The 19,148-nt window shown below is 38.8% G+C and overlaps 1 protein-coding gene across 1 annotated transcript in view; it reads left to right on the forward strand.

Moving 5' to 3' along the window:
• swap70b (switching B cell complex subunit SWAP70b) overlaps nucleotides 1–7,318 on the forward strand; it is a 34,841-nt gene extending 27,523 nt beyond the window's left edge. Inside the window, exons 10-12 of the mRNA XM_084934179.1 lie at nucleotides 378–576; nucleotides 1,222–1,318; nucleotides 2,999–7,318. Coding sequence (XP_084790305.1) covers nucleotides 378–576; nucleotides 1,222–1,318; nucleotides 2,999–3,108 — 406 coding nt within the window. The 3' untranslated portion in view covers nucleotides 3,109–7,318. The remainder of the gene's footprint in view (nucleotides 1–377; nucleotides 577–1,221; nucleotides 1,319–2,998) is intronic.
• Nucleotides 7,319–19,148: the final 11,830 nt, after the last annotated feature.

Genomic DNA, 19,148 nt, shown 5'->3' on the forward strand with positions numbered 1-19,148 from the left:
TAAGCACCTTCATTTAGAAACTGCCTTTTGTGTTTACTTGTGTTATTCTTTGACATATATTTACATTTTTTGATGATCTGAAACATTAATGTGTGACAAACATACAAAAATTAGAAACTTAGGAAGGGGGCAAACACTTTTTCGTGTGTGTGTGTGTGTGTGTGTGTGTGTGTGTGTGTACAGTATACAGTGCACAGTGCACACACTGTTGATAATAGTAACTACACAGGGTCTAATATTTTTCTCAAGAAGTGTCAAATCTGTGGAAAACGCATGTATGGTCCACATGCTTTGTTTATGCAGTGATCTGACGCTCCTGGGGGTAGGGCCCATGCTGAAGCCTGCCTGTAGTAAATGATATATGTACTGTGGACCAGATTACTGGAGGAGGAGGCCAAGAAGAGAGCAGAGTTGGAGCAGATCCATTTGCAGCAGAAGCAGGCCATCTCCGTCACGGTGGCTGAGAAAGAGGAACTGGAGAAGGAGCGTCTGGCCAAGGAGAGCGCCCTGCAAGCTGCAATGAAGCAGCTGGAGCAGCTGGAGCTGGAGAGGCAGGGGGCACTGGAGCAGTATGAGGTCAGTGATGGGGGGTATGAATATGGATGCAATAGGACTAGTGTGAAAACTCCTCTGTGGAACGGAGCTGTTACCCACAAATAAATCATTAAAACAATAAAAAGGGAAAAACTCAACTTATCATCATTTCTATGAATGTTGACATTTTATGACTAAATTGTGCCTCTTGCTGTAGTTCAAAGCAGTTACTGAGCAGTCTTTGAGGTTTGCACCTAACATGTGTCCTCAAAGCTGCTTTCAGTTGTCCTTCCTCATATGTAGCACACAGCAGGAGACGGTCTGCTCCACAAACTACAGAAGCTGCTACATGTGGTTTAGAGGTGGGGGCCACCTGCATGCAGGAGGCAGAACATGCAGCATCCACCTTGCTAGCAGTGACTGGACTATTTGCACAGCAGCTTTCCATGCAAATATGCAGACTCATCATGTGATTAGTCTGTCATTCCCAAAAGAATTCACATTTAATCAAATACTTTGTGGAAGCCTCAGGGACACCTGTTCAGGCTTAGCCATTTAGACAAGATTTCTTTAGACAAGAAATTTAATACTAACCACTTGTGAATCAGTATGCTGATAGGTGCCATTTTTACATCTATTAAACCTCATACATGTGTTGCGTTTTCTGTTTCTCCATGTGTGAGCCAGACGGTAAAGAAGAAGCTGGAAACTGCGACCAACAACACCAAGACCTGGAAGCACAAAGTGGCTGAACATGAGGGGTTGTTACGGCTCATTCAACCAGGTAAACAGAAACCCAATGAGCATCCGCCTGCACCATGTGGTGCTTTTCTTAAGAGCTGTTTGACAGTTAAAATTCAAGTTTAAGGTTAGGGTTGGGATTATTTTTAGGTGATAGTGATATATTCAGAATATCATACATCTGTTTATTCATATAAAAAATATAAAATGAGTTGTTTTTTTTCACTATAACATAAATTCAGATTAAAAAAAATAGTAAAAACACTTTAAAAAGCTTTGGACAACCTAATCACAATGATAGTTAGGATTTTAAAAAATGTTGTATTATAATAAATGCCATTCTATTTCATGTAAAAACTGACCTATGATATGTTATAAACTGTGCAGTCAATTGCAGCTGGTTATAATCAGGTGTGCACATAAGTGGTCTGCAGGTGCGCATTCGCTGTCAAAATAAAAGACGCGCACCAGATAAGAAGTTGCAACGCGCGTTTGCGTTCATAAGATTTTCTGGAGGAGGACAGACATTTGTTTAGAACTCTTAAAGATGTCGGAGAAGCTCCTTTAAGCAATTACTTTGGTTTTCCTCCACCTCCAAAGAAATGACAGAAGGAGTCCAAACCACAAAAGAAGCGCGTATTCTTGGAAAAGTGGTTGCAGGAGGTGAGCTGGCTTCAAACAAATGATGAACGCACAGAGATGTGGTTTAGAATGTGCCGTGAAAATCCCACTCTAGCGGACAAAAACAGTGCCTTTTTATATGTACGCAAATGCGCGTTGCAACTTCTTATCTGGTGCGCGTCTTTTATTTTGACAGCGAATGCGCACCTGCGGACCATTTATGTGCACCCCTGGTTATAATCATAGAAGTTGTCAGTACACTCTCGGTGTCTCTCTCCGTGTCTGCACCATTGCAGACGCTGAGACAACGGGACGCACAGCAGTCCTGTCATTAGTCAAGACTGAGATAAACTGTATCTGGAACCATGCATGTGGTTTGGTTGTTGCAATAGTTGGCAGCACAGCTGGTCGTAGTTGTGTGTGTCGAGTAATGGTTTTGCTCGCTGATTTACAGCAATGACTCCAGTGAGCGTGATGTTGGACAGCGCCACCTCCTCGAAGGGCATTAAATCACATGCCAGTAGAGGAAGGCATAAAAGTAGAAGGCTACACTCTGCAGGGACAGAGTGTAGATAAGGGAGAACTCTGTGGGTTTGGTAAACATTTCCTCTGTGGTCTACTCTGTAGCTGCTAATCAGACAGAGGCTATCATCTAGAGTCCTGCAACTTTTTTGCAATGCTAGCTTAATTTGAAGAAAAATGGCAGTTACACATACAATAAATCCTCAGATTTTTAGCTGAGGATCAGCTGTTGTGGTCTCTTTTTTAAGACTTTTTTTTGGGGGGGGGGGGGGGGGTTGTGCTTGGGATCATTGCCTTGTTGCATGACCCAGTTTGGGTCAAACCTAAGATGTTTATTAGATGGCCTCAAAAATTTACTCCAGAATACTTTGGTGCACAGAGGAGACTCAGTGACTGCATGGAGCCTGGGTCCTGTGGGTGCAAATTAAGCTCAAATCATCACTGCTCCATTGCTGCGCTTTACTGTTGGTATGGCAAATTTGTGATAGTATGCTGTGTGGTTTCCGCTATAAACAGTTTTGCTGTGTGTGTGTGTATTTGCCATGCAGCAATGTTTTTTCTGTTTCTGTTTCTTGCTCAGGTGCCAAGGGGCAGCAGAATATCACAAACTGGGGCCCTGCAGCCTTTTCTGAAGCAGAGCTCAGTCTGAGGGAGAAACAATGGCAGGAGACGAAGAACCAGGCAACTTAAGCTCAGTAAAGCTGTTGTAAACCATTATCATAACCTTAAACATGTTTAACTAACAAGGGAAAGATGAGACAGGCCTGCTGGGATGTACTGGAACGTCTCTGATGAAGCATATCTTTGCCGGGATAAAAAGGCATTTTATAATAAGGTGGCATTAACTAATCAATAAATCTCACGTTACCCTGTAGGAAGCACAGATAGAACTGATAAACTTGACTCTGCGGCCACCATTGATTATCTCTAAAACCACCAACAAGAAAAAGTCACCTCATAATTTAGGGAACGAGATTTAAAATGATAATTATTGCAAAATAACTTTTCCTCAGTAGAAATATGAGAGATAATCAGCACAAAATCAATAGAAGGCATTCGGTTTATATTTTTACACACAACGTGACAGTGACAATGGGAGTAGTGCCAAACCGAACCAGTGACTATGACAACAAACACGGTCCACGGCTCAAAAGACGAAGACGTTGTTGAACAGAGGGATCCAAAGAATTCGGTATTGTGGAGATTTGTAGCTGTCCAACATAGGAGTGGAATATCATACACTGCAGATACTGCACATACGTGCCTTTATGTGAAAGCATGTTTCAACAAAGCCACGTAACACCACAAAATAGTTTTTGCCGTCCTTGCAAAGTGCAAAACTGACAGTTTCTCTGCAAGATTTTACAGTGTACATTTTATTGTAAAAGAAATGATGGCAGTAAGGACAGTGGCTGATTAAAGTAACTGACCCTCCTTAGCAACTCCCTTGCCGTAAGCATTTCTCTCAGATAAGTGCAGGCACGTGTCGGACATGCGATCCACACGAGTGCAGTTTTACCAAAATGTCAGCAAAACCCACATCAAACCACAGACGTCCACAGATTATGTGTAATGATGAGAAATGTCACAGGGAAAAAGTATTGAACACATGAAGAAAGCGAGGCACAAAAAGGAATGGAAAGTCATGACACCAGCTGAAATCTATCAGTAATTAGAAAATAATCCTGACGCTTAGTGCAAATTAATGTCAGCTGGTTCAGTCCAAACCGACAGCTTATAAAAAGGTGACTCATTACCAGTGTGTCACAGAAGAGACTTCTCATGATGGGTAAGACTAATGAGCTCTCTCAAGACCTTCACAACCTTATTGTTGGAAAGCATGCTGATGGCACCAGTTACAGAATTTCTAAAATAATCCAGAGGTGAAAAGAACATTTTTCACCATAAGCCGACCACAACCAGGTGCTCCCCGCAAGATTTCAGACAGAGGAGTGGAAAGAATTGTCAGAGTTGTCCCAGAGCCAAGGAGCACTTGTGGAGAGCTACAGAAAGACCTGGAATCAGCAGAAGGCACTGCACATCACCCCCAAAACACCATACCAACAGTGAAGGTTGGAGGTGGGATCATCATGTGTGGGGCTGTTTTTCAGCATACAGCACCGGCACACTTCATATTATTGAAAGAAGGATGAATTGAAAAATGTACTGAGACATTCCTGATATAAATTTGCTGCCATCTACCAGGATGATGACGATGAAACGCTTCAGCAAGATGATGTTCCCAAACACACAGCCAAGGAAACTCTCAATTGGTTTCAGCGAAAGAAAATGCAGCTGTAAGAATGGCTCAGCCAGTCATCTGACCTGAATCCAACTGGAAATGTATGGAAAGAACCAAATTTCAGAGTTTATAGAAGAGAGGTGTGGAATCAGGATTTGAAGATGTTTGTGTGGAAGACTGGGCCAAAATCACACATGAGCAATTTTGAAGCTGTTGTCACCAACACAGGCTTTTGTACCAAGTATTAAATGACTCAATATCAAATGTATAAATTATTAAATTATATAAATTTATTATTAATTATATAAATTAATTTAAAAAATTGTTCAATACTTTTCCACTGTGTCATTTTTCATTCTGTCACATACATTTTGGACATTTTGTGTCAATGGGACCTTTAGAGATAATTGATGATGTGTTCAATACTTTACCTGCTGTATACAGAATGTTTGTTGGGTTTTTGCCTATAAATCTTTCTTGCAGTTATTTGCAAACCATTTAAAACTGTAAGAATCGGCAAGATCCTTGTGATTTCATTTTTTTATCAATATCTACATTATTGTTTCTCGAACTGACCATAACCACAACTTAGTTTTCCATTTTGTGTTCATGTGTAACACATCCGGCATCTGTACGATGATTGTGGAAGGTGACTTTGAGCTGTATGATCTCCTGTAGGACCAATGGGAACCTTACCCGTTACCTTGATACAAAGTTAATAAAGAGTAGAGTACTTAGAAGTTAACAGTGGTCAGTGCCTGTTGTCTGTAAAGGCAGGCCATAGTCCAAATAGACCTGAGCTAACAATATACATGATTTGAAATTGGTTTTAAGACATTCAGCTTTATTAAAAACACAAAAAAGAAAACTGTTCTGTTTTAACAGGTTTCATGGATGGAGAACTGTAAAGTAATATGGCCATTTCAGGCAGCTAATATCTGTGTTTTTGGTTTGACTCTAGGAAAAACAAACTCTTCATGTAAAACTTGTTTTTGGTCAAATATGGAATAATTATTTTTTTTCTTTCCTGAATCTCTGCAATGAAGGTGGAGAGTATAAATTTAGCATGACCCACAAAAACACAATAACCTCATTAACAGGAAATACACAAGGATGAAACACAATGAAACTAGCCTTTAAGCCACGAGTATAAACAATGTGCACACCAGTGCTTTGCACCGTTTTTCTTCTTCCAGTTTGTCTCGACTGTGTCCATGATATGCACTACTTTTGATCAGAGTCTGACCCGTCTAACAAGAATTAGCCAAAGTGTATTTTAGGTTCTTTGTTTTAATCCTTTTAAAGAAGCAGAAACTACTAAAACTGCTAAAAACTACTCTACAAACTAGTCTCCTTAAGATCATTTTTACATTGAAATGTAAGTGTTTGTACATATTTAGTCGGCTTTATGTTTTAACAATGTTACCTTCAAAAGAATGTAAACTATCATGTACAATTCACTAAATGTTTTATCGTCAAAGAGCTGTTTTCAATACTTTGTTTCATCAAGCTTGATTTCTAAGTGACTCTGGAACATTTCTTGTTTCTAAATATTGTTAGCAGGATTATTTTACTGAAGTCTAACTCCCAGCACAGATGCTAACTGCAGAAAGTTTGTTATTTTAGAACAACCAGTGACTTTGATACTGTAAAAATTGAAAATTGTGATTTTTTTTTTTAAAATATATATGTGTGTGTGTGTGTGTGTGTGTGTGTGTGTGTGTGTGTGTGTGTGTAAAAAAAAAAAAAAAAAAAAAAAAAAAAAAAAGCTCGAAACTGAACCATATAATAAATCACATCTTGAATAACTGACTTTTTTTTCTAACACCGTAGAAGAGTTACAACGATCCATTTAACAAGCTTCTTCCACTTATCGAATTCGGGGATGGGGCTCTTGCTCTCAGCAAGGCAGACGATGTGTATCTGCTAATCTACAGGTAACATTAGACGGACAGATATTTGACCTAAAGGCATTTAAATAAGGTAATGTGCTATTTATCCTAAGGTGAGAAGTGGGAGCATCTAAACATGAAAGACTATAACAAAATGACTTAAACAGGTAAAATAAATAAATATATAGCTCAATTTAAAAAAAATCAAAATCAAAAAAAAAAATCCAATATGACATGAATTTAATTGAACACTGGATATAAGTGGCCTTGCAATCAATGTCTCTGAAATGGAGAAATTCTCAAGATACTCCTACTTTTATCTCTCAAACTCCAGAAACTTTGGTTTACTTTGACACATCTCTCTCCGGCCAGTCAGAAATGAATCTGTGTATGAAAGAGGTCAGCTGACTTCCAGTTTGTTTGTGCATTAAGAAATGTTGTGGGGAAAAAAGACATTTGAGCGATTCAAATTAAATATTAAAACAAATTCAAATATGAAATATTCAAATTCAGGTTATATTTGCACATATTTCCTCTACCCTATTAGCCAGTTTATAAAGTAATAACTGTTTTAACCATGAGTGATCACTAGAGGGCGCTACACTGTCATAAAATGTGTGCTGTGAGTTTATAAAGCAGCAAAACGGTAAGAGTAAAATGTTAACTGGAGCTCATCTGGGGACAGGATAGTGACAAATGTTGACTTCATTTCTGTGACTTCACTGTCTAAACCTTTAGTTTTACAAAAATAAAGCTCATCACTGTCTCATGTCTCCTGTCTGGTTGTTATAATACAGACAAGATCATAGATACTGCATTTTTCTACAGTTATGTAACAGAAATGACATTAATTAAATTGCCATCCTTGCATTGTATTATTGAGTAATGAGGAAATTGCTTAATATGAGGTCCAGAGCATACAGGGAGATAACATTAGTCAAATATGAGCCAAATATAAAGACGATGATAATATTTGGAAAAACCAGATGCAAGACAAGAACAGCAAGAATTATGGAAATTTATTTGTATTATTTTAAATGTATCTTTTCGGATTAATCGTTTCAGTGTTGTTATTTAATAATTTAGTAGTACTATATTTCTATGTTCCATTGAATCATTGTGATTTAGACATCTGGCTGTTGTTTCAGTGTACCAAAAAGGAATCTGAAAGTACATCTGACATTCTTCGAGTTTCTCTGGTTTTGTTCCAGGAAGTTTAAAAAAACCAAACAAAAAGCAAAACGTTGACTTTCAAATGTTCCAGTTCCAAAACAACTGATTAGAGTTGATTTAATCCCAGATTTGTTCAGAGTTAAACAAATGCTTTGTGAATGGAAAATAAGGCATCATTATTTAAGACTCTGATACTATGATTCAACATAGCAGTGAGTAAATAAAGAACATCTTATTCCAGCGGAAGCAGAATGTGACCGTGCACATTTATCTTCATCTCACGCAGCAACGGGAGCAATGAATGGCTTGAAATGGAGCACGGAAAAGAGTCAATAAACAAGCATCGCACAGTGTTTATGCTGCAGTTCACTCATTCACAGCGGCACAGGTAAAGCTGAGTTCAAATTTCGGCCGTCTGCCCTACATTTTAAACGTTTTCTTCAAGATCGCTGAAATTTTAAAGCAGCAAAGTTAAACCACCATGAATTATGGAATGTTAAGAATATATGCAGCCTATATTTAAAAGCTTACTTTAAATCTTTAAAGCTGCACTACAAACATCCTCAATCAGAATTACACATAATTCCATGTATGCTGTATTATGCTGTGCTGAAGTTAAATGTTTGAATATCTTGAAATTACAGATTTATTTAAACCAAACATGACAGAACAGATTAGACCGACATGGTAATTGTATCATATAAATAAGGTAGACATGAATGCATAATGACTGTTGGCCAATTAAAAGTATGACATTGTATTTTTTTTGATGACACAGTATTGACATAATGGCTAATTAAAAAATGAATGGTTAGTAAAACTAATGATAAACTTTACCCAAGCAACAGTTCATCTGGACGTAGCATAAAATATGGAAATCCCGATGAAAGCAATGACTTCATTATCAAGGCTGAAGCTCTGGTCACCTTGATGTCCAACTTGTATTTGTTTAATTCAGTTAAATTGTATTTATATAGAGCCAAATTACCACGGTGGTTGCATCAAGGCGCTTTATATTGTGAGGTAAAGACCCTACAATAATACAAAGAAGACCCCAGGAGTCACGGACCCACTGTGTGCAAGGACTTGGCGACAGTGGGGAGGAAAAACTCCCTTTTAAAAGGAAGAAACCAGGCTCAGGGAGGGGCAGCTGCCATTACTGGTTGGGGGGTGAAGGGAAAAGAATTCACTTCAGTCTGTCACAATATTTAATTAATCCTAAAATGTCTCAAATGAGCACATAACCAATGGAAACTACAACTTTAAACTGTAATCTTCCCTTTATTTTGATCACTTTAATATATAAACAGCCATCTTTCTGTACAGTGTTTTTATAAGCTTACATTACAAAGTGTTTTAGCCAGGGTGGCAGCTTTATAATGGGAAACTTTTTGCTACCTTAACATAATTTTCATTATTTCCAAAAAATAGAATATTTTTCATGATGATCTGCATCACTTTGCAGCACCATTTTCAACCTTTCCTTTCCTTTATTAAAGGATGGTCCAGTGTATCCTGTCTTAAAGGAAGTATTGGAGGACACTCTGAAATATCTTTCCTTAGTATTACTGTGCTTTCTAGGTTCCTAACTGAGTGACGTGACCTGGAAATGTCTGCTTGGCGGCAATAATAAGCAAAATTTTCTACTTGGCCGCAACCTTGATCTTCTGCAGCTCACTAATTTTTTCCTCTGTTGCAATCAACCTAGAGTGTCTAATATGATTCAGAGGAATGTGACTGACACAGTGTAAGTAAACACTGTTCAAAACAGACTAGATTGTAAAGTCTCCACTTTTAGATCACCCCCCGCCCCCACACACTCCCCCAGCTTCTCCCCGTATGATCCCCTGCTAAGTTAATTCGCTCCATCCTCTCTCCGTATCGTGCAATAGTCGTTAATTTGAGTGAGACTGGGCAGACCAAACAAACACACACAAAATGCGTTCCCAAATCTGTGGTCCAGATGCGCTCGGCACATACCACAGCTGCACTAACATTGCTTTTCTGCAACAACATGGCCTGTCAATAACGTCAAATACTGCACCGGACGCACCCCCACCCCCAGAAACGTCTGTATCCCATCATCATCCTTTCCTTTTAAACATCCTCACATTCATCAGCTTGGGGTTATGAGGCTTGTGGCACGTGTGCCGCATTCCTGGGAGGTGATGCGAAACAGAAATGCATTAAATTCCAGATCTGGAATCCATCGCAGGGGGTGTACATGAGCGTGTGTGTGTGTGTGTGTGTAAATATGTCTGTGTGTGAAGGGGTGTAGGGTAAAGTGGTTAACAGGTCTCATTGCCCTCTTGAGTACGAGAACATCCGAGTGTCTGAAATGTCTGAGGAACTCAAAATATACAGCATTTGAAGGTTTTAGGAATTCTGGGCATTTACAGCAAATGGGGCTCTCGCAAACCCCCTGGAGCCTGCGGAGGTTTGCGGAGCAGAAGCGTGCTGTTGGGACTGTAAAATAAAATGTCTGCAGAACATTGACTTTCTATCACAGTATCGCATGTGACTTTTCATGGACCCCAGGGGTGTGATGTGAGAGTATTAAGAGTTCAGGAAAGCATCTGGTGAGAGAGTAGACAAAAATAGCATATCGCAGCATCTTCACATTGTAGATCTCGAACGGATGATTAAAAGGTCCCCAGAGAATTCCTGTAAGGGTTGACTATGCAAGCAGATGTCCTCCCCTGCCTCATAAAAATGAAAAACACCAAAAGTGGGTCCAGAAGAGTGAGGAATTAACAGCAGCCTTCCACTTCACAACAACTACAATAACTATTACTATTAAAAGGCTGTCTTTGCCTCCCTTTGAGACTTCACCTTCGACCTCATTTCACCTGCACGTCAACTTTCTTTTCCAACAGTGCGTTTTTTATCCCGCCGCATCGCCCTCCTGATATTTCACAACATTAGATTTCAGTTGGATTTGTGTAATGTGGGACTTTTAGGTTTCGTGAGGTTGAAGGATGTGAGGATTTGGAATCTGGGACAAAGGATCTGGCTCCAATCAGAGCATCAGATTGAGGTTGACTCTGCACCCACAGGAAGGTCAAACCCGAGGCCGCAGAGGAGAACTCAAACCCATCTTTCTCAATTGTTCATACCTGATAAAAATATCTCCTGGCAATGCAAAGAGCCAAGCTAAAGGTGAGCCTTGTGCCACTCTGACCTCGAATTTGTGTTTTTACCAACATAGGTCAAAAGTTACTCGTAATACATGCAAGAGTTCATGAACCAGTCAGCTTGCCTCCTGTAAATATTATGCAAATGGACATACAGATGAATACAGGTGTTTAAGCTGCACACCTGACACGAATACCAGCACTCAAATGCATGTATTTCCTGCCTGCAAACACGGAGGACACAAATGCAGCAAGCATGCAATTGTACCTAAATGTGCAACAGATAAGAAGAAGAAAAAACACCAACACATGCACGCACAGGCAAATTTTTAATTCAAGTCAGTCAGAGGAAAACTATAACAGGGAAGCAGTGAGAAGTGACTGCTTGGCTGAGTGGTCCAACTCCATCGGTGAGGAATGCTTTACGTGACAAGACCGCAAGACTTCAAAAGTCAGCATCTCATCTTCTTCCTCCCCCATGAACACAAAAGAATGTGTGGCAAGGCGCAAATATAAAACACAAGTGTTCCTGTTAAGAAAAAACCTACAACCCCCATGGACTGCACTGCACTCGTTCCAGCACATGAAGTTATTTCTTTTTTTCCGTTGAAACCGTCTGACTTTTTATGACTAAGCCAAGTTTGGAGTTGGCCTCCAACCAGAGCATTGTTTACCAGCATCCGACTTAATTACAGCTTTATGAAATCATGCTAAAAATATCCAAGAGCAGCAGGCTCGAAGAAAAGAAGTCAACGAGTCAGCAGAGCTCTCCTTTACCAGGTGAAAGTCGTGCATGCGTGTGTGTCGGGGGTGGGGTTACCTGCACAGTACTGTCAACATTTCGTTATTGATGACACACCCTTCCTCCAGGGTAAGAGGGTCATGAAGGTAAACATAGGGCTGCTATTTCAGACTGGAGAGGAACAGAAGCTGCTTTGTCCTCACACCCAAAAAGAAAAAAAAACACAACAGGAGAGCACGGCACTTAATCTTAACTTCTCAGGCTTTGAATGTGGAGCTCTGCCACAGGTCTACCTCCAGCATCCTCACTGGCAGTTTATGTTGAACAAACTGATGAGGAAGCTGCTTTGAATGTGTAACAGTTACTTGACATTGAATGCTGTTCAACTACATCGAAGCTAGCTGAGGAAAAAGTAGGTTTTAAATTTTTGAAATTGACAGTGTACGGTGATGTGAAGGTACAAAATCTTAACATACAAACGTTTTTTTAAAAAGCCACTGAGTTGTGTTTATTTCAACGATGGCTCATTTATTCAGAGGTCATCCAGAAAAATATAATGAACTACTTTGTTCTGGATAAAATGTAGAAAAGTCAGCTCAGCTACTGAATATAATGGCCACCAGTTTCAGCTTGCATAGCTCACAGGTAAAAGCTTGAGTCATGCAGAACAAGTCAGTGTTGTGTATTTGCATAAGGCTGTGGCGATGCTCATCCACGATGACAATGCTGCTGATTGAGCACCACCCTGCACTACACAAGGGTCCAGTGTGTTGCTTGTGCTGGCCTGATGAGTGCTTTGCCCAGTCGTTCACAGCCATCAGGATGAAAGAATAAAGAGAAAAAGGGTTCAGCTTAGAAGGAGAAGGGTACTTTTTGGGTTCAGGTATAATTCAAAAATAATTTAATTTAGTGTGCAGATAGTTAACTACATAGAAAAGGATTAAACTTATGTAAGAAAAATATATGAATATTATTACCTCCACCGAGGAGGTTGTGTTTTTTGTAGTATTTGCATGAATGTGTGTCACTTTGTCAATCTGTAAACACCATAGCTCAAAAGGTTTTGAATGAATTTTAAAAAAACGTTGTAGGGGTGTAGAGTGGGGTCATGTTAACAGTCCATTATAATTTTCTTTACATCCACCAAGGTCTTTAAAGTCAACTGAATCATTTATTGGCTGAAAAATGACAAACAGCCTTTTAACTATGATTCTTACAACTGTGGTTTGTATAGTCGACATATATAAAGTACTGTATAAAGATTTAAAATATCAAATATGGGTATAAAATATCAAATTTCACATTTGACCTCTGACCTCTCCTTCAAAGTCTTTTTTTAAGGTACTTTTTGAGTATAGTTGATGAATTTGATTATAGCTTTGTTATGCACATTACAATAACAGGTTATAACCTTCCAAGATTTTCAGTACATGTACTATGTTCCCGAATAAGTTCTTTTTTGGGAAGAAAATAAAAATGTGTCATATTATTATTAATTATCAGAAACTATGCGTTAAAAAAACACCTACTCACAATCGTTCCTCCACTAAATATCCTATGTTATATAAATATCCTATTTATGTTGTAACCTGTGAGAAATTAGCAATCAAAAGACAGTTTTATGTGATTCTGTGCAAAAATACAATCACATTATTATAATTAGGAATAATTAAAATAAAAGGTAAATGAACAGCATTTTCTCATCCTTCCAAAGTGCTTACCACTGCAAGCCACTTTCAACCACTTACACTTTTCATCTAGTCACAGCCTTTCTTCACCTCACACACACTCACGCTGATGATACACTGGGGGTGTTTAAGGGGTTCAGTTTCTTGCCCAGATGCCAAAATATTTTATAGTTTTTACAGTGAAAAGCACAAACATTCCACAAACTCATGAATTTCACACCATAATGTTATAAATTATAGACAGAACTTCCTTGTCGTGCACCTGGCATGTAATGAACAAGTCCAAATGAAATCCACACGTTACACAATCCTTCTCTCCACTTCGTTTGAAAGTCATGAAACATGTCTTAAACTATAAAGTTGTAATGAGGACAATATGACAGTAATCCTTTGGTTCCAAAACTACAGATTAACTCCCCAGTTCTAATGAGGTGTTATACAATCGCTTAGCTCGCTGGAGTGCCAGGTTCACATTTCAAATAGGCTGCATCACCCAGCGTGCGTGATGGTCAGCGATGCTGGCAAGATTTGCTGTTTTGATCCCTTATGGATTCAGTGTCGGGTGATGCTCGCTTCCTGCATGCAACGCTGGCGTGACAGCGATGACTCACGATGGCAGAATGCGATGAAGCAGGAAAGATCATTTCCAATTACACGATTAGCTTCGGAAGAATTACTATAGTAAACATGCTATTTTCAAAACACATGTATGGGCCACTTGTGGGATATCCATCTCTCAGAATTGGAGAAGACAACGTGGAATAAAGCCCCGAAACATCTTGGAAATGCGATCTACATTTTCTCCACTTGTTGCCTTAGTTCAAAAATAAACAGGATAAACAAGGCAGCAAGGAGTACACACCAGTGAACCACAGCAGCATGACCACTCACAGATGCACGGATGTTCTGAGTAACTGATGATCTTATGATGACAGAACATGTGAAGTTAATCTGGACCCAATATTTAGTGTGTTGGATATGAGAGGAATGGGCTCGCCTGAGAGTCAAGCTGTTAAGGCCAGGTGACTGGGTTTGAGCCAGTGCAGGGTAGTAAGACCATAAATCAGTATCACAGAATATTTTAAGATTCTGGCAGGATACTCTTGTGTTATTTATATTACTATTATTTTGGTATAAGTGGCCCTTTACGGAAGAATAGGTCATTCTTCTGTCAGGCCAATGTGGAAAATAAAACATGTTGTATCATAATAAAAAAAAAGAGAAATTAAACATAAACCAAACCAATAAATATCATCCTCTTAAGCTTGTTCACAAAGATTAAATACAGGATGTGTGATATAGTGTTTGGTTATGGTTGGTTACTGTTTTTTTTTTTTTGTTGCTACTAGATAGAGCAGAGATCTGAAGCTTTAAAAATTTGGACATACCCTTTCACAAACTTAAGGCACAAATTCAGTTGTCCTCAGGAGAAACGGCTGTGATTAGGTTTGCCTCACCTGTTTTCCTGTCACTGTTTGTGGAAATGAAGCAAAACAAGTCCAATAAATTTTTATAAGTGAAATTGCAAACAGCAGACATGACTCTTTAGATAAATCTGTGGTCTCTTTTCTTCATTCCTATTCTGTTTGTTTTCTTAACCCTCCCATGTCAAGTACATAGCTACGGTGGACGGTGCAGGACTAACAACTCTATAAAACTTTGTGAAAGAAGTCAGATTAAGTGTATGAGTCAGTGAAGCTCACTTCTGTCTGATGATGTTAGACTGAGGTGAGCCACAGACAAAGAATTCAGTTAGTTGGAACTGGGATGTCCATCTGTGTTCAAGATGCATTTGTTCCTAATTCTAAGCTCATGAGAACACATCAATTTGTTGGAAAACACAATTACAAAATTCTTTTTTTCTGTTCAATAAGCCCCAAAATGACTGATTGTACCTTTAAAGGCACAGCTTACGCTGCGGTGCCACCTTCAGCTCTGCTTTGTCTACTGAGTTAAACTGTGTCTGAGTGAAAATATATCTGAGTTTAATAACAACAGACAAGAAATGTTCAAGGTACAAGAACTTTTCTCTCTTTTTTTTAGCCTAGCAGGGATGAGGGAACGCCTATTTTTGAACAAAACAAGCGTCTCTGGCATTAAACTGAGACGTTTACAGAAAAACAGGACAAGTTCATGAATATTGTTTGAGTTCATAAAGCTGAAAGTAGCAGTAGCAAAAGAAAGAAAGAAAAAGAAATAATAACAATATGGCTCCACAATAGACTCCACCAGTGCACATGTTAGCAAAGCTGGTAAATAAACAACAACCCCCACCCACCCCCTTTAAATATTGCCAGAAATGTTAATACTCTGTCCTAGAAATATAGCTATGTTTAAAAAAGCTGCAAATTTTACAACATTACAAGGAGGGAAGAAAAGCAGCTGAGAGTTAGAAAGGTTCAGTCTTCAAATCTTCACAAGAAAACAACACCTGCAGAGTCAGAGACGATATTAAAACGCTCAAATGTTGCTCGGTGGTGGTTGTTTTGATACCGCGTGTGTCAGGCAACTAACAGGTGGGAATCTGTGAAATATTTTATCAGAATATTTGATCATAATTTGGTTCGTTAATGCCAGCTTGTTACATAAGCATGCATGTCAGAGGTTGTTAGCACGAGCAACAGCTGTTTTGAAATCAAGCAGAAGCACGACGCCCGTGCTGACAACACAACGTTGTGTGAGATTTCTATAAATATTTACAAGACTAAGAAGTAAGATATTTATTGGCCAATGGTGCAAATGTAAAATTTATCTACGCGGTTGACAGCGTTGTTAATAAATATCAGTCAAGACTCTGCCAGGTGCTGAAGTTTCTGGCTCTCAAAGCCCACTTTCCATCCTACATCCCACCCATTGGAATTTTAGGAGTCTCCAAATGGATCCCTGACGAGGGAAAAAAGCAAATTTAGGTGTAGGGTGTTGTGGGATACATCTAAATACAACTAAATGACCACTGATGCAGGAGGTAATATGAGCGACCCGTAAACACGATCGCTCAAGCTTTAAATTTTGTAGCGGTATATGTTGATTCGTGTTAACATTGGAATAAAATTTAGCTTAGATCCACCAAGGTCTTCAAGACACAAAACCTTATAACTTAGAAACTACGATTCTTACTTCTTACGTGTGGTGTGCATTATCAACAGAAAGTCCCATTTAAAGGTTTAAAATGTCACACGTGACCTCTGACCTCTCCTTGATCGGGGATAATAATGCTACACAGAACTATTTAAAATGATGTTTCTTCCTGTCATTGTTTGTATTGAGAGCGTGTAGGCATATGGGAAATAATATTTGGGGATCCTAAACATCATGTCATGTTGGACTGCTGACCTCTTCTTCAAGGTCAAATAAGGTAAAACCTTCAACTTTTAAAATGTGTTTTATCTGTAAAAGTATGCTGAAACTTTTGCTGCTTTACTGCTTTTGTTTTTATTTGCAACATTTAGGAAATGAAATCTAACATGATGAAAATGGATTAAACTGGTGACTCCATCAAATGGACCAATCTGTATGCAAGAAGGCTGTATCGGGGGAAAAGGAATATAAACCAGAGTTTTCTTTTAATTTTCTGAATTAAAGCAAAAAGTCTAGATTGTGAGTTTAATGTGATCCCTGTTTCCTTTTGGTGTAACTGAGTTTGACATCAAGCAACATGCTGAACAAAAGTTCCCAATCTGGAATGAATATTATGTAACATTTAAATGACCAGCTGTTTTATTTGGTACGCCATACTGGGAATGAGTTCTTTGGCCTTCAGAACCTGACTTAATTTTTTAACCATCCTAACAGATTTTGCTCCACATTCAGAATCAAAATCAGAATCAGAATCAGAAAGGGTTTTTTTTTTTTGCCAAATGTTGAGCAGGTTTACAACATTAGGAAATTGCTGCAGTACTTAGTGCAAAACATACTGTAAGACAACACTTAAATAAACATAAAAATAAGTGCTAAGCAGATAGATAAATACATGAATTTCCTGTAAAAGATGCTCTGTTGGATTGAGATCTGGTAACTGTGGAGGCCATTTGAGTGCAGTGAACTCATTGTCATGTTTAAGAAACCAGTTTGTGATGATTTGATCTTTGTGACATGGTCCATTATCCTGCTGGAAGCACGCTGTCATAAAGATGAACACAGTCAGTACAAATACTCGATAAGCTGTGGTGTTTAAATGGTGCTCAGTTGGTGCCCAAAGTGTGTCAATACAATATATCCCACACCACCAGGCAGGATTCATGCATTCAAGTTGTTTATGTCATAGCATGACTCTGCCATCTGAATGTTGCAGCAGAAACTGAAACATATCCAACCAGCCACTGTTGTTCCAAATATTTGTTGTCCAATTTCATTGTGTTTGTGTGAATGACGGCCTCAGTTTCCTGTTCTTAGCTGCAAGGGTTGGTCTTCTGCTGCTGTAGCCCATCGTCTAATTTAAGAGAAGAGGTGCTCTTCTGCATATTTTGGTTGTAATGATTGATTGTTTGGGTTAATTTCACCAATCTATCAGGTCGTGGCCCTCTGAACACTCTTATCTCATCTCTGGCATCATATTTTCTCTTCTTCCAGGCCGTTTTATATAAACCTTACAGATGCTTATGTGGGGAAAATCCCAGTAGATTCAGTAACACTCAGACCAACCAGTCACTTTAGGAGCGACCTAAATCAATACTCATGTTAACTAAAAGTTGAACAGGGATACATAACAAAGTGCCAGGTGAGGTGATTTGAAATGAACCAAGCTACATTATCCATTAATGTAGCTTGGTTTTTTTTTTCTTGCTTTATTGGCTAGGCAGACAAAAAACTGGAAAAATAAGTCATTAAATGCTACTGAAAAAACAAAACAAAAAATGAAATGGAAGATATGGATTTGTGGACAGGTGTGTTTTAGACACATAACAAGTTGAAAGTATCTATAACTGATTGATTGATTGTAATCTGTGTAATCTGTGTGTCTGTTTTCCAAACAGAAAAAAACCCTCATATTGTAACTTTCCGTTCGTTGGAAAGGAACAAAAAGGAATGTAAGGGCCCCACATTTAGGAAAGCACAATTCCAGGAAGAAGGCTATTGCATACCAGAGCAAATAAAGAGTTAATAAAATTCCTACAGTGCCTGCCCTTTTATCTCAGTAGTAATAAAAACAGAGTGAAATAAGTAACTATGAATAGACCATGAATATCACATAATGGATGTCTGCCAAAAGTGAGCTCACACTGTGTTCTACTGACCCTTGGCTGTGGAAGTGTATCAGATTCACTCGTCTCCAAACCAAACACTACACTGTCTTTGAACTTGTCAAAATGTATTAATGAACAACAACAACAACAACAACAACAACAAACTGATTTGGATACAACAGCCGTTTGGTCCTGGGTGGTTAGATTTTTATCATTAGTACACTTTGTTTTGGAAATTCTGCAGCAGGAAATGCGCCAACAGCTTGCAAAGCAAATAAAGTACAACTAATTTAAGAACGGGAAGGGATCACGTTGAAACAGATCACTGACTCATCTTTTGGCCCGTGGAAGCTGCAGTGGCGTTGCCATGACACCACTGTGTACATGTATTCTTGGCATCTAAACTCCGATAGACCACAAAGCTGACACCTGACAGTGGTCCAAAGCTTCTAAAAAGTTACATCAGCTGCTTGCAGGTCAATACATGTTGAAGGCAAGATATTATGAACAAACTGGGAAGAACTTTCAATCTACTACTACTAATACAGTTCATCAAAAGATGCAGAGAAAATAGAAAATGTCTTCACTGCTTTTAAAAGAAGCTTTTTTGTCATAGTTTATTAAGCAGAGTCACTGTTGAATATTTGTTTAGTACTGTGCTATAGCTTTTAGTAGG

This window comes from Perissodus microlepis, chromosome 7, assembly GCF_051167445.1.
Source record: "Perissodus microlepis isolate ML-2025 ecotype Zambia chromosome 7, ASM5116744v1, whole genome shotgun sequence".
NCBI lineage: Eukaryota > Metazoa > Chordata > Actinopteri > Cichliformes > Cichlidae > Perissodus > Perissodus microlepis.